General features: G+C 44.2%; 2 protein-coding genes across 5 annotated transcripts in view; one reads left to right on the top strand and one right to left on the bottom strand.

Annotated features, from left to right (window-relative positions):
- The window catches only part of ZNF277 (zinc finger protein 277), a 55,140-nt gene extending 41,601 nt beyond the window's left edge, over window positions 1–13,539 (top strand). For 2 of the 3 annotated variants that reach the window (XM_085894110.1, XM_085894111.1), the window contains 3 exons: window positions 6,622–6,718; window positions 11,433–11,650; window positions 12,799–13,539. In XM_085894110.1, the coding sequence (XP_085750236.1) occupies window positions 6,622–6,718; window positions 11,433–11,650; window positions 12,799–13,009 (526 nt within the window). In that variant the 3' untranslated portion in view covers window positions 13,010–13,539. Of the gene's footprint in view, window positions 1–9; window positions 2,937–6,621; window positions 6,719–11,432; window positions 11,651–12,798 lie in introns of those variants that run through there. The other variant, XR_015061454.1, reaches the window with a different exon arrangement.
- The window catches only part of TMEM168 (transmembrane protein 168), a 28,802-nt gene continuing 26,247 nt past the window's right edge, over window positions 13,290–15,844 (bottom strand). For both annotated transcript variants that reach the window (XM_085894109.1, XM_085894108.1), the window contains one exon: window positions 13,290–15,594. In XM_085894109.1, coding sequence (XP_085750235.1) covers window positions 15,032–15,594 — 563 coding nt within the window. In that variant the 3' untranslated portion in view covers window positions 13,290–15,031. The remainder of the gene's footprint in view (window positions 15,595–15,844) is intronic.

The following is a 15,844-nucleotide window of genomic DNA, read 5'->3' on the forward strand; positions in this document are numbered from 1 at the left end:
TGTTCTCCTTGACATATATATATATATATATATATATATATATATATATATATATATATATATATATATACATATATATATTTGGTGTGCCAAAAATATACAACTTTTAAAATCCTTCGTTTGATCCTAAAAAAGCAGTAATTTTGTCACTAATGCTTAATTTCTTGTTGCAGAGACCCTGAAGTTTATTTTGATACCATGCAAGCGCCAGAAAAATGCCAAGACTGACCGTACAACAACGGACGAAAATTGTTGAACTTTGGCACCAGACGAAAAGTGTCATACAGGTGCAACGTCTTTACTCGAGACATTTCGGTATCCACTTGCGCCATGCACCAAACTTTCGGACAAATGGTAAGACAGGCGGTCGTTCAGAGTCCAAAAAAATCGATTTGACGACTTTCTGCCGAGACAAACATTCATAAGAGCACCGTTTAGAGCAGGGGTCGGGAACGTGTGGCTCGCGAGCCAGGTAAGGCTCTTTTGATGATTGCATCTGGCTCGCAGATAAAATTGGAGTTTGAAACTTGGAAAGCCCAATATTTCTCGCAGAAGCTTTACCTATAGTTTGAATGGTGTCGTGCTTCATTCACGTGCAGGGCTGAACTTGGCAGAAGGAGAGAAGAAAAAACACCTCCGAATTGTCTGAAGCGGTTTTTGTTTCGTCCAGTCATGCGGCCGACGCGAGTAGTGATTTCGGTTCCTCCAATGACGTGCCGCCGCCGAGACGCGTCACGGAATTCATCTCGACCAATCACGCGCCACCGCTGAGGCGACTCGTGATTTCGGTTCCTCCAATGACGTGCCGCCGCCGAGACGCGTCACGGAATTCATCTCGACCAATCACGCGCCATCGCTGAGGCGACAGCATCCCAGAGTCGGCCGGCCGCGCCGCACCTCTCGAGTATGTCAGCCCGTGCGCAGGCCAGCCAGACTCACTTGGGTCAACATCTCCCTCTCTCTCATTTGCTCAAAGCTAACCCTTCGACGAAGAAGATGGCGAAAAGAAAAAAAGATGAGGAGTATCGTACATTTCAGGACGAATGGGCCGAAGAATTCGCCTTTGTGGAGAGAGCAGGTTCTGTGGTGTGTCTAATTTGCAATGACAAAATTGCATCGATGAAACGGTCGAATATAAAGCGGCACTTCGACACGCGCCATGCTACCTTTGCATCAAAATACCCTGTGGGAGACAGCAGAAAGAAAGCGTGCCAAGAGCTACTGAGCAGGGTGCAAGCCAGCCAGCAGCAACTCCGCGTTTGGACCCGGCAAGGTGACTATAATTCCGCCAGCTTTGCTGGATCTTTAGCAATAGTGAGGAACGGAAAACCATTCACAGATGGCGAGTATGCAAAAACGTTCATGCTGGATGTCGCCAATGAACTTTTTGATGATCTTCCGAACAAAGACAAGATAATCAAACGGATACAAGACATGCCTCTGTCGGCAAGAACTGTTCATGATCGTACCATCATGATGGCAAACCAAGTGGAGGAAACGCAAGTGAAGGACATAAATACAGCGCCGTTCTTTTCCCTGGCTTTGGATGAGTCAACAGACGTAAGCCATTTGTCGCAGTTCAGTGTGATTGCAAGATATGCTGCTGGTGATACACTGCGCGAAGAAAGTCTTGCTGTTCTGCCAATAAAAGGGTCCACAAGAGGTGAGTATTTATTCAAGTCTTTCATGGAGTTCGCTCAAGAAAAAAATCTACGAATGGATAAACTTATCTCGGTGTGTACTGATGGTGCTCCGTGTATGGTGGGGAAAAACAAAGGATTTGTGGCGCTTCTCCGTGAACATGAAAATAGACCCATCCTAAGTTTCCATTGCATTCTACACCAGGAGGAACTTTGTGCTCAGATGTGCGATGGGCAGCTTGGCGAAGTGATGTCGCTGGTCATTCGTGTGATCAACTTTATTGTTGCCCGAGCCTTAAATGGTCGCCAGTTTAAAACACTGCTGGATGAAGTTGGAAATAACTATCACGGTCTGCTTTTGCACAGCAATGTGCGTTGGTTGTCAAGAGGGAAGGTGCTTAGCCGTTTTGCGGCTTGCCTGAACGAAATCCGGACTTTCCTTGAAATGAAAGGGATTGAGCATCCTGAGCTAGCCGAAACTGAGTGGCTCCTCAAGTTTTACTATCTCGTGGATATGACTGAACACCTGAACGAGCTCAACGTGAAAATGCAAGGCATTGGAAATACAGTGTTATCCCTTCAACAAGCCGTGTTTGCTTTTGAAAACAATCTGGAGCTCTTTATCATGGATCTTGAAACAGGTCGTTTACTACATTTTGAAAAACTGAGACAATTTAAAGATGCATGCACAGCAAGTGAGCCCACTCAAAACTTTGATCTCCACCAGTTAGCTGGCTTCACATCCAGTCTCCTACAGTCATTCAAAGCACGCTTTGGAGAATTTCGTGAGCACACTCGTCTTTTTAAGTTCATCACCCATCCAAACGAGTGTTCACTGAACACAGCCGACCTGAGTTACATTCCTGGTGTCTCTGTCAGAGATTTTGAAGCAGAAGTGGCTGACCTGAAGGCCTCAGACATGTGGGTGAATAAGTTCAAGTCACTGAATGAAGATTTGGAAAGAATCGCACGACAGAAAGCAGAGTTGGCGAGCAAGCACATGTGGACAGAAATGAAAAAACTTCAACCCGAAGACGAGCTGATTATCAAAACTTGGAACGTGCTTCCTGTCACATACCTCACACTGCAGCGTGTGAGTATTGCTGTATTGACCTTGTTTGGATCTACGTATGCATGTGAGCAGTCATTCTCACATCTTAAAAACATCAAGTCCAACCTACGATCACGTCTAACGGATGAAAGCCTCAATGCTTGCATGAAGCTTAACCTCACCAAGTACCAACCAGACTACAAAGCCATCAGCAAATCCATGCAGCACCAGAAGTCCCATTAATGGTGAGTATTATAACAACATTATTTAAAAGAATAAATTCAGAGGCTTATTATACTCACATTTAGTTGAATTCAGTCTTAAAATATATTATATGGCTCTCACTGAAATAGATTTCCAAATATTTTGCTTTAATGGCTCTCTGAGTCAAAAACGTTCCCGACCCCTGGTTTTTAGAGGATCCTTCGCCAAGACATTCATGCCTTTCCATACAAAATTCAAACGGAAACGGTGCTTAGGCCGAAGTCACATTTGGCACGGCGGCCGAAGGGTCTACAAAATCTACAGCCACCATCAATTATAGGGCGGCCGCAGTATTTCCACGGTCACACAATGTAGCAGTCACATATGTTTTTATTTTTCAGGGAGCCGCACGGCGTATTTAGAAATTGTGGAGACCGAAAACGTGGGGGTGCCGTACGGTCTTTGATTTGATGTCGCACGGTGACCTTAGGGCGTCCCTGCGGCTGCCATAGAATTTTCAAGGCAGACACAAGGTAGCCTCAAGGTGCCCGCAAGGCGACCGGAGGGGGGCCCTAAGGCGAACGTGCGGCCAGACAGACGGTAACGAGTGGGTATATATATATACACCAGTTCTTTTTTTTTACCGAAATAAAAATAACATTTTTGAATATACCAGTATATATAACTGAATATACTATAACTATTATATATATATATATATATATATATATATATATATCTGAATATACCAGTTCGGAGTATAGGCAAACACCTATACTCCAATCTCAAGCGGTAGCGCACGGTGGACGCACGGTCGACGCAGACTGCCACGGAGGCCGTACGTAGGACGCACGGTGGGCGTAGGGGAACCGTGCGTCGACCCTGCATTACCTGCAGGTAGTCAAACAGACCGCAAGGCCACCGTACGTTGAACACAAGGACGCCTTAGGACTACCCTACGGCAACCGTGGAAATAGTGCGGTGCCGTAATTTTTTGGGAGGTTGGCAAAATTCATTTTTCATTGATAAGAGCCTACGGCAGCAGCACGAATAACGCAAGCCCACCGTACGCCCTACGTACGGTCGACGTAGAACACATCTACGTCACAGTTTGGCTTGTTGAATTGCTCCGGCCAACGTAGAAATGAAAAAAGTTATAACTCCGCGCTATAATTGCACGGCGACCCCTACGGCCTGTAAAAGATAGCCATACGGCATAGGGCCACCCTGAGGCCACCTCAGAATCTCTGCGGCCGCCGCACGTTTCTGTCAATTCAGGGGGTGGGGGGGGGGTACGGCCGCCGTATCCTAGCCATCGAGCAAATGTGACTTAGGCTTTACTTATCAACAGAAACGCAAACGACTAGACTTTGCAAATTGGTTCTTCGGAAAGGTGGAGGAAGATGCAGACTTCCTCAAAAAACTTCACGTGATGGACGAATGCCATGCTCACTTGTCCGGGGAGGTAAACAAGCAAAACTTTTGGTACTGGGGAACTGAAAATCCTGGTAAGGCATCAACTGAACTGGTGCCTCGATCTGTTCTCAGTCACCATGTGGGTGGCGGTTGGTTGGTATGGGATAATTGGTCCATACTTCTTTGAATATGACCAGGAATGCACTTGCACGGTAAACCAGAGGAACTATCGCGAAATGATTCAGGAATTCTATCTGCCTGAGCTACGTACTCAGGCCCGTAGGAGAAACAACCTGATCAAGATGAGAACCCAGTGGTTCCAGCAGGATGGGGGGACTGCCCCATACAGCCAGGGAAACAAGGCGTTTTCTCAACCAACATTTTAAGGGCCGCTTTATCTCCTTCTACGAAGACGTTGAGTGACCACCGTATTCTCCCCTGACCTTACTCCTCCAGACCTCTTCTTGTGGGGGTATCTCAAGGACAGGATCTATGGAAACCCTAGGCCTCACTCATGATCAGCTGAAAGAAAACATCCACCGAGAAATCCAGAACATTCCTCAGGAAACGTTTCCCAAAGTGATGGAGAACATGACCGCGTTTGCAGGCAGTGATCCGACAACGTGGAGCCTACGTCGAACATGTGGTCTAAAAGAAAACGACGATTCTATACCAAAATTTAAATTTTGGTGGCAATTTTGACATTGGTACAATAAACTTCAACCTTTCAGCTTTCTATCCAGCCATATGTCTTTTTTTAAATATGTTATGAACATCCTCTTTGCAGATGAAAAGTTGTATATTTTTTGGGACACTATATATATATATATATATATATATATATATATATATATATATATATATATATATATATATATATATACATACATACATACATACATACATACATACATACATACATACATACATACATACATACATACATACATACATACATACATACATACATACATACATACATACATACATACAGGCAGGCAGGCAGCACAGCTTAAAGGTGTACAGACTCGCTTTTGAGGATTAAAATCTCAACCCAGCAATAAATTGTTACCCGAGTGTTTCACATGCAGGGTGAGGGATCATTGCATGCATCGTCTGTCGTATGAATGTTAAACCAGAGGAACTGTCTGCCAGCATGGATCAATGGTGGACATTAAAGATCCTATGATGTATTTTTCGAAGAGTAGGCATTATCGCTGGCACCCTGAACAAATTGTACATCCCCGCCACTTTCACTTGAATATCAGACCCGGTCAGCCGGTTACTGAAAGAATCGAACGAAAGATGTTCCCAGGCCGACCCCACAAAATATGGGAATGATTGGGGCCTGAGTAGTTGTAGTAGTCGTCGTAGTAGTAGGACTCATAGTATTAGCTACAGTATATAATATTACACAGTTGAGGGTTTTGGAGGAGTAAAACGACTGAAGATGAAGTTTCTGGAAACACGAAAGGGCAGAAAGGAGCAAGCAGTTTTGCTAGACAGGTATAAAAGCCTGGATGGGAGGGGTTGGGGGAAGGGGGGGGGATCGTAACTGGAAATGGAAGATGACCAGAAATGCGGTGACCTTCAACTTTGAAGCAATGGAGCGAGACCCAGGGATGTAATTCCACAAATGGGGAAGAGGTATGAAGGAATGCAGAACAACTTGACTGGATTTCAAATGGTTGATAAGGAGGAGGTTATTGGGTGAACACATTTACCTTGGTCAAGTTGGGGAGGGATATACAGCTGAAAAGGGCATTGGGTGCAAAACCGGATGAGAGGTAGCAGAAGATCGAAAAACCACGAACCAGTCTGCAGTGATAAAGCAGAATGCCCTGTACGACAGCCACTTGATGGGTAATGCCAATGACTGAATGGATGACATTTCTGTTTCTGCATGTAACACCCGAATAACCATGTTTGAATAAATCAGTGTCCTATATCTTCGATCTGAAAAACATAAACAATTCAAAAGTTGAGAATGCTGTCCTTCAATTGTGGATCAAGCGAGAACCAGGTCATCAATTTAATTTAAACATAATACAACTGGCATGAAATATAAAATGACTTTCCTTTTGAATGATTTTTCTTTTTGCCTTTGCGCATGCAGTGCTTTGTAAAAACATGAGATACATTGTGCTTGTTTGCAAAGTGTGCCTCGCATGTTCCCTGTGCTTAAGTCATTGCACAACTGCAGTTGTAATGTGAGTGTCCATTGTCGTCTTAGCAACAGTGGAAGGTCAATTTCTTCATCTGTAAAATGGGGAAATGACTTGCTTTCCTTGTTCCTTCTAATCTTTGCAGCGATTGGTCTGACTGGCAGGGATTTCCAGAGTGTGCCGTGTGTTTGTTCTGTGATGCCATGGTTGAAAGTACAGAGAAACTTCATGAGCACATGCAGGTAATGCGCATAGCCACCTAAGAGCTTTTGAATTAGCAAAGTGAGGCAAATACAAATTCAAAACTCTGCACAAGTTTTGTGTGTATAAAGTATTATTAAATACAAAAATCTGCATTTGACATCAATCTCGAAGCCAGTTTGGCAGCCCCCCTCCTGGCATATTTATTTTTTGATGTATATATGTTTATATATAGATATATATGTTTATATATCAGTGGGGAGAACAAGTATTTGATACACTGCCGATTTTGCAGGTTTTCCCACTTACAAAGCACGTAGAGGTCTGTAATTTTTATCATAGGTATACTTCAACTGTGAAACATGGAATCTAAAACAAAAATCCTGAAAATCACATTGTATGATTTTTAAATAATTAATTTGCATCTTATTGCATGAAATAAGTATTTGATCACCTACCAACCAGTAAGAATTCCGGCTCTCACAGGTCTGTTAGTTTTGTCTTTAAGAAGCCCTCCCATTCTCCACTCATTACCTGTATTAACTGCACCTGTTTGAACTCGTCTGTATAAAAGACAGCTGTCCACACTCAATCAATCAGACTCCAACCTCTCCACAATGGGCAAGACCAGAGAGCTGTCTAAGGACATCAGGGACAAAATTGTAGACTTGCACAAGGCTGGGATGGGCGACAGGACAAGAGGCAAGCAGCTTGGTGAGAAGGCAACAACTGTTGGCACAATTATTAGAAAATGGAAGAAGTTCAAGTAACAGTCAATCTCCCTCGGTCTGGGGCTCCATGCAAGATCTCACCTCGTGGAGCCTCAATGATCATGAGAAAGGTGAGGGATCAGCCCAGAACTACAAGGCAAGACCTGGTCAATGACCTGAAGAGAGCTGGGACCACAGTATCAAAGATAACCACAAGTAACACACTACACCATCATGGATTAAAATCCTGCAGCGCACGCAAGGTCCCTCTGCTCAAGCCAGCGCATGTCCAGGCCCATTTGAAGTTTGCCAATGACCATCTGGATGATCCAGAGGAGGAATGGGAGAAGGTCATGTGGTCTGATGAGACCAAAATAGAGCTTTTTGGTTTAAACTCCACTCCCCATGTTTGGAGGAAGAAGAAGGATGAGTACAACCCCAAGAACACCATCCCAACCATGAAGCATGGAGGTGGAAACATCATTCTTTGGGGATGCTTTTCTGCAAAGGGGACAGGACGACTGCACCGTATTGAGGGGAGGATGGATGGGGCCATGTATCATGAGATCTTGGCCAACAACCTCCTTCGCTCAACAAGATCATTGAAGATGGGGCGTGGCTGGGTCTTCCAGCATGACAACGACCCGAAACACACAGCCAGGGCAACTAAGGAGTGGCTCCGTAAGAAGCATCTCAAGGTCCTGGAGTGGCCGAGCCAGTCTCCAGACCTGAACCCAATAGAAAATCTTTGGAGGGAGCTGAAAGTCTGTGTTGCCCAGCGACAGCCCTGAAACCTAAAGGATCTGGAGAAGATCTGTATGGAGGAGTGGGCCAAAATCTCTGCTGCAGTCTGTGAAAACCTGGTTAAGAACTATAGGAAACGTCTGATCTCTGTAATTGCAAACAAAGGTTTCTGTACCAAATATTAAGTTCTGTTTTTCTGATGTTTCAAATACTTATTTCGTGCAATAAAATGCAAATTAATTATTTAAAAATCATACAATGTGATTTTCAGGATTTTCGTTTTAGATTCCATCTTTCACAGTTGAAGTGGACCTATGATAAAAATTACAGACCTCTACGTGCTTTCTAAGTGGGAAAACCTGCAAAATCGGCAGTGTATCAAATACTTGTTCTCCCCACTGTATATATGTATATAGTTACAGCCACGAGTACCGAGTATATGATGAGGGGGTTAATCCCCGTTTCTCCTCGGAAAAGCCGAACCTGGGACCACCGCCCACAATTAACTTTGTGGTACGGTGGATTGCTTTCGAACCATGAACGCCAATCAGTTAACCATGAGTTCCAGTGTCCACCATCTAATTTTGCCGTTTCACTGGAGGTCACGTGGTTTCCCGAACGGGGAGCGTGCCCTCGGCAGAGCACCAATCTTATCTTGATTAGATCTTAATTAGGGTGGCCGAGCGTTTAACTGCTGGTGCGTGCCCTCGGCAAAGCACCAATCTTATCTTGATTAGACCTTAATTAGGGTGGCCGAGCGTTTAACTGCTGGTGCGTGCCGACTATTACAGGTCAAGTCGTGTGGTAATTACCTCCCAGTCTATCTCGGTTTGGACAATGCTGGATCAATGGAAGGAAAGGACAAGCACGGACAGGTTGGAACGTCGGCAAAGCAATTTATTAATAAGAAAATAAACAAATCAAAATAATCGTAAGCAAATAAATAATCAATCAGGAACTGAGAGAAAAAGGAACAAAGAGCAGAGGCTTATCTCTCTGCCTTACCGAACAATTAAACATGAGACAAGGGTACCCAGCAGATCATTCAGGAGGGAAGAGAAATTCGGTCGTGCTCACCAAGTAGAAGTCGTCGTTCGTCAAATAAAAACGTCCTGAAATGTGTGAGCATGCCTTGTCCGTTGCCAGCACCCAGCCTTGCCGTACACCCACTCGCGAACAAGCTTGAACGCCAATCAACTTCACGTCATCACCCCCAGGAACCAGGGACACCAATAATCAGGTACGCCAAGAGCAGGTCTCGAGCAGAATGAGCATTTACGGTCCGAGCATCACCCACCACCAGGAGCCACCACCGATGGACAGCTGTTAGGAACTGTGAGAAGCTGTAAGGCGCTGAGGCTGTCACCAACTCACTGGCGCCGACTGACTGACTGAAATACTCTCAAAGCTGTCAGAACCGCAATCAACTCTTGCCAACTGACTGGTGGTCAACTGACTGGAAAAGCTTTCTGACTGATGCCAACTCACTGACTCTCAAAGCTGTCGCCACCTGACTGGTCAAGAACAGACCTCTCGTCCTCTTTTTTATCGGCGGCCCGTCTGGGCGGGCGCAGACTCCCGCCAAATCCACCCCGCCCCATTTGCGAATCGTTGCCCGTGACAACCCATCCATCCCACGACCATTCCTTGCCTACGCCAGTCCTGTGGTGCTGGATGAACGGCAGAAAGCAGCCATTTGTCAGAATTACCGAGCGAAAACGTGAAGCGCTCATAAAACGTCAACAACAATTATCACCTCAATGTTCAGCTCGATATGAAAAAGAGCCAGTTAGCATCCATGGAGCTGCTGAACGGGGTCTCAATGTCGATGGGAAAAGGCGGGTGGCGGCGTCGGTGAAAGAAGCAGGTGTCAACGTCGATGGAAAAAGGTGGGTGTCAAGCCTCCGTTGGGCTCACGGCTATCTCACGTGCATGAATGTGTCTGTCGTAAAGAGAAAAAGGAGCTTTCCATAAGAGAAGGAATCTATTCTTCACCCTTCTCAACGCATCACATTTAGAATCCCACCAGACATGGGGATAGGTCTATCCTGGAAATGCATAAAGGGAAATAACTATCCGAGGACCTAGATGTTTGTATGCATTCGTCGGATCGGATTCTGAAATCCGTAACACATATATATATATATATATATATATATATATATATATATATATATATATATATATATATATATATATATATATATATATATATATATATATATATATATATATATATATTGAGCCTGGTGTTGGTGCAGTGGTTAGGGCAGCGGCTTGGGATCCAAAAGGTCCTGAGTTTAAGACCCGTTGGGCCACTGAATTAATACACCAGGGGGTTGACTCAGCCTGTCATCCTTCTGAGGTCGGCAAAATGAGTACCAGTGTACTGGGCCGGTGTATACCCCGGTTAAAATAGGTGTACCAGATCCCTGTGTCGTAAGACGCGACCAGGGTTGCGTCAGGAAGGGCATCCGGCATAAAACATGTGCCAAATCACAATGTGGATCATACGGATGATCCGCTGTGGCGACCCCGAAAGGGAGCAGCCAAAAGAAGAAGAGAGAGAGATATATATATATATATATATATATATATATATATATATATATATATATATATATATATATATATATATATATATATATATATATATATATATATATATATATTTCTTTTTATTATGCCTCCGCACCAAGGGTGCCGGAGGCATTATGTTTCCAGGTTGTCCGTCCGTCCGTTCGTTTGTCCGGATTTTCGTTTACGCGATAACTCAAGAAGCAAATTGTAGAATTTCATCAAACTTGGTGAAAAGGTCAAGGTCAAACTCTGAAATTTTACTGTTTACGCCCTAACACAAGAAATATTGGACAGAATTTCATCAAACTTGGTACAATGGGAAAGTTAGACAGGGCAATTAACTGATTAGATTTTGGGCCAGATATGATAAAGATCAAGGGTCAAATATGTCAATACTCAAGTTTTTGTGCGGGAGAGCGGAAGCATACCCGTCGACTGCGTGCAGTCGAATTACTCTAGTTTATATATTTATTTTTATATATCCCACATAATGCTGCTGGAAATATCCTGTTTGAAGATGTCACTTTGTGTACCTGGCGTACAAAATCAAGGCAACTTTAGTGAGACATTGGATGTTTAAGTTTCCCTTTGGAAAGGTAGTTTCCCCCACAAAAGGTTCTCTCCCACCCCCTTTCCCCAGATATTACTTCACCCCTTTCCACAAACCAGTGTTAAATTATGTCAAAAACTTGGCAAGCTGTTTTGTTTTTTCCTCCAATAGGATGTGCATAAGTTTGACCTGCCCCGACTACGGCAAGAGCTGGGCCTGAGCTTCTACCAACAGGTGAAGCTTGTGAACTTTATCCGGAGGGAGGTTTACTGTAGACGATGCTACGCCTGCGGTTCAAGTTTTCCAAACCGCAACGAACTGGTTACGCACATGACAAGCTCAGGACACCTGGGATCTCCTCCCCTCTGCAAAGACTGGGATCAACCCCAGTGAGTATTGTTAGGATGTCAAGGCTGTTGGTGACTTGCATGCAGGGCGTTGCTTTAATCATTCTGCTTTATTTTGGGGAAGGGTGGAATAAGTGTTTTTTTATGGGTATTCTTGCCCCATTGGTAAAATGTGTGCCTGGTGTTGGCTTCATGGTTCAGGTGGTGGGCTTGGGATCCTCAGATCCATCCATTGGGACCATACTCTGTGCAGAGCGTTAGTGCTGCCTTTGCAGTTTCCTTGGCTATTGGACACAATCCTGGACGGCTCGCCACTCCAACACAGGATACCAGCAAGCTGGCACTCATTTTGCCGACCTCGGAAGGATGAGAGGCAGAGTCAACCCCACCTGGTATTAATTTAACAGCCAAGTGGGATTTGAACACAGGATCCTTGGACCCCAAGCCCACCACCCAAACCATTAAGCCAACACCAGGCATATCCTAGGATCCTGAGTTCAAATCCCACTCGGCTGTTAAATTGATGTTCTGTGAGCAATGACTGAAGGAAGCAAACAAATCCACGAGAATCACGAATATATGTCGGAGGCCTTGGCAGGAAAACGTGTCACGATATATTAAGTCTCCACGGGAGAAAAGATGAGACTCAGGCTGACACAAACTGTGGGAGTAAATAGCCTGCAATAGAATTAGCACACACACGTAGAAGATAGACTGTGCAAATGCTAAACGTGATGGAGTTCACGGAAGAAGAGAAGAATCGAGTCAGAGATGTATCCCCAGTGTATTTCCACACGATTACTGAATAGCCAGCGGGTGGGAAACGAGTCCACTGAAGGTCCGGAAAGGAAAACAGTAAGGGACCGTAGGTTGACTGTCCCAACGACTGCTCGCTGGGTGAATCGTTGATGATCCCACCTTCCCCCGTTCCATGAAAACAAATCATCCAGGTGTTGTATATTGAGCATGTATATTTGTTTTGACGAGAACGTGATGAACTGGTGCTGTCGATTTAGGACTGAGCAGGTTGCTTATGGTATAAAATTGTGCATGCAATTTTGAATAATGAAAAATAGAAGACACTCCAGATCTTCAGCACAACACCTTGAGTGGTTAACAACAAAAAAAGCCTTTATTGTAAAATAATGATCCATAATAATTATAAACACAATTGTGAATCCCTCCACCAGGTACTACTTTCCAACATATGAGAACGACACGTTGCTTTACGGATTATCGGACAGTGAGGACGAGTCCCCGTCGGCCACTAGAACCAGTGCCGACAATACACCGTCGATCACCAAAGAAGATGGTGTCCCTGTGATCGCAGAAGACATTCCAAATCCTGCAGCTCTGCGTCAACAAAGTGTGCTCAAGAACCTGTTGAAGAGCAGTAGCTAGAAGGTGACGGTAGTCGGTTTTCGGGATTCTTCTTGTACCAACAGGAATACCATTCCAAGCAGAATTGTGCAAGTGATCCCAAACGAGCAAGTTTTACCTGCCCACCATCCCCTTGTATGAAATCCCAACACACCTGCAATCTTGAAACCAAGTCGTTGATCGTAATTTGACCTTGAGGGTTTTACATTTTTTAAACGATCTACGTCCGTCGTGTTTTTCGAAGACCCTCCAATGAGCAGGCAGTTGCTTTCCAACTATTCGAGAACATTGCTTTTTTAAAAAAAACTTCATGAATGGCTGTTCTTTAAATCGAGCATCTTACTGTTGGTAATAATGAACGAAATTATTATGCTGAATGTTTCCTCTCCTCAATCTTGTTTTTGGAAGAAAAAAAAATTTTCAATGATATTTTTGGTCAATGCTGCAAAATTGATAAAGTACTTCATTTCAGAACTGTAATACCTCTTGCTTTACGAAATATGTATTTGCATGTAAAGTCCTGTGAATTATTAAACAATGCTCTATATTCATATCTCTATCTTTAAGTGGGGTGACAGTTAGGCAGAATCGGCAAGGGGATAAAGGTAACACCGAAACCAGCGGTAAGAGAGTTGGGTTAGGAGGGGCCAATGGAGGTAATAAAGATCATGGGTCAGGGTGAGGGATGACTGGTGGTGGTGCAGTGCCTGCTTTTGAAGCTTCGGAGGGAAGAGTGGGAGTGAACGGCCTATGGATAGCGGTTCCAGAGATGGGAGAAGTAAGGAACAGCTGGATTTTGGGAATTTAACCAGGAGGGGGTTACGAGAAGAATGCAAGCGGTTTGTTTTTTTGGGGGGGGGGAAGGGAAGAAAATGTGGCCGGATCAACAATGCAATGCAATGAAGATAAACCCAATGGCAGTAAAATGAGCAACGACTTGCTGTGGTGACACGTCCTCGACCATCGTAAGTTTTAATCAAGATTTATCGGTGCCATCCATTGAAAGGAGTGGGAAGCAACCACCCATTGATTTGGTTGAGGTTGAGGCTGTTTATTCCTAGTACATGAAATACCCTGCAACCCCATGCCGACAGAAAACAGACTTTTCGGAACGCCAGCCGCATTCTTCCTCCAATCCTGTAACTTTTAAATATGCTCCGTGGTAGGTACACCGATGCTGAAAGTTTTGTCAATCGCTCCAGCAGTTGTGGAGAAAACGAATTTAAAAGTGAGTGCCTTTGCCGACGTTCCACAACATGGTCAAGGAGGGTTGTGGACGTCTCTTACTCGTTAATCCGAGAAAATAAAAAGATTATCCAAGAGATAATGTGTACCTATTTTTGTCAAGAATCTGGTCCCCACCACATTTTAAATAAGCAATTTAATCTTCCACCCTTTTTTTTTTTTCTTATAGCAGTAAAATTAAACAAAACAAATTTCATCTGAAGAGATAATCATTGACCATGACCTTTGAAGAAGTAAACCTTTCAGAGAATAAACAAACTTGGGTCCCAGAATGCTTTTTTTTTTTTTTTTTTGAGAAATAAAAGGCACTTTGTAGAAACCTTTTCTACTTTTATAATCATCAAGGTCACGTGATGAGAAAAATCAGCAGAGTATAAAATCCCACACCCATTACACGAGAATCCGTTTGTCGCACTACAATGTAACCTTCACATGTTCAGAAACAAAGCAACCCACAAAGGTTGACAGAAGGGGCATTTTCAGTGAGCCGGATAAGGTGGACATTTGGTGTTTATCGACCGCTCGTTAAAATAGTTCACATCGTACTAGATATTAAGGCAACTTTATATTGAAGGGAAGAAATGTCACGAGAGGTTTTGAACATCAAAGATAATGCTGCTCGAATGCATCAATTAAAAAGTGAAAACAAAACTACATCCCCAAAGTAAAGTTCCACTTTGTGTGGCAACTAAAAATGATGAAAGAAGCTGAATAACTGTGCTCAAGCTCAGCTGGGCAGTTTGGAAATTCGAACCTCTCTGCCAACCTCCGAAGATAAATAGCCACGGTGGTGGGCATTCACGCGCGCACGAGCTTAAAGCCGTGGCCTGTATCCAATATGGTGGGTGGGAACCATCGCAGCTTTAAACGGCGGCACCAGCGTGACCATACATCACACGGCTTGTTATCAATGTAGCTGTTATTCGCAAAGCAGATGGTGCTCATGCCATCTACGATGGGCCTCAAGACTGGAGGAAAGTATGTGGCAACAGCCATCTCGTACTGTGCACGACCAGGCAACTGCAGCTTGTAGTTGGCCCATTCAGCTGACACGTTATATAAAGGGCTGATGCCATGAGTCTTCCAAACAAAGCCAACTTGTTCTTCGGACTTGCAATTGTAGTCAACCCAAAGACGTGTAAAATCGCCGATTTGGGCCATGTCTGTCCCAGCAGCCTCGGGATCGGGCAGACAGGAAAGGGTGGCAGCCTGCACAGCGACACAGTGAGCCACCTGACGTACCTCACGAACCCAGACAGCGCTGTTATCACAATCGAGGATAATCAACAGCCGAGAGCCGGAAGCGCCATTACGATCAGCCCACCATTCCAAAAGCGTGTCCATCTTGAGGCTTTCACCACCTAGGGAAAGTTGGGCTTGAAGTAAGCACACAATTTTTTTTAATTCTGCAAGTATGAGAATTACTCGTTCAAGGGTTAATGGATGTGAAAATGATGAAAGCTGGCCGTGGAGAAAGAAGAAAGGTGAAGAGGGAGGAGGAAGAGGGAGACCAGGTGATCAGGAAGGTGATTGTGTTTGTTTACATACGGGTAAGTAAGAAAAATGTATTTGACGACGAGAGATAGGTAGAGGATGAATATCGAGGGTGAG

Source organism: Eptatretus burgeri, chromosome 9, assembly GCF_056783735.1.
Source record: "Eptatretus burgeri isolate ZD-2024b chromosome 9, Ebu_testis_v1, whole genome shotgun sequence".
NCBI lineage: Eukaryota > Metazoa > Chordata > Myxini > Myxiniformes > Myxinidae > Eptatretus > Eptatretus burgeri.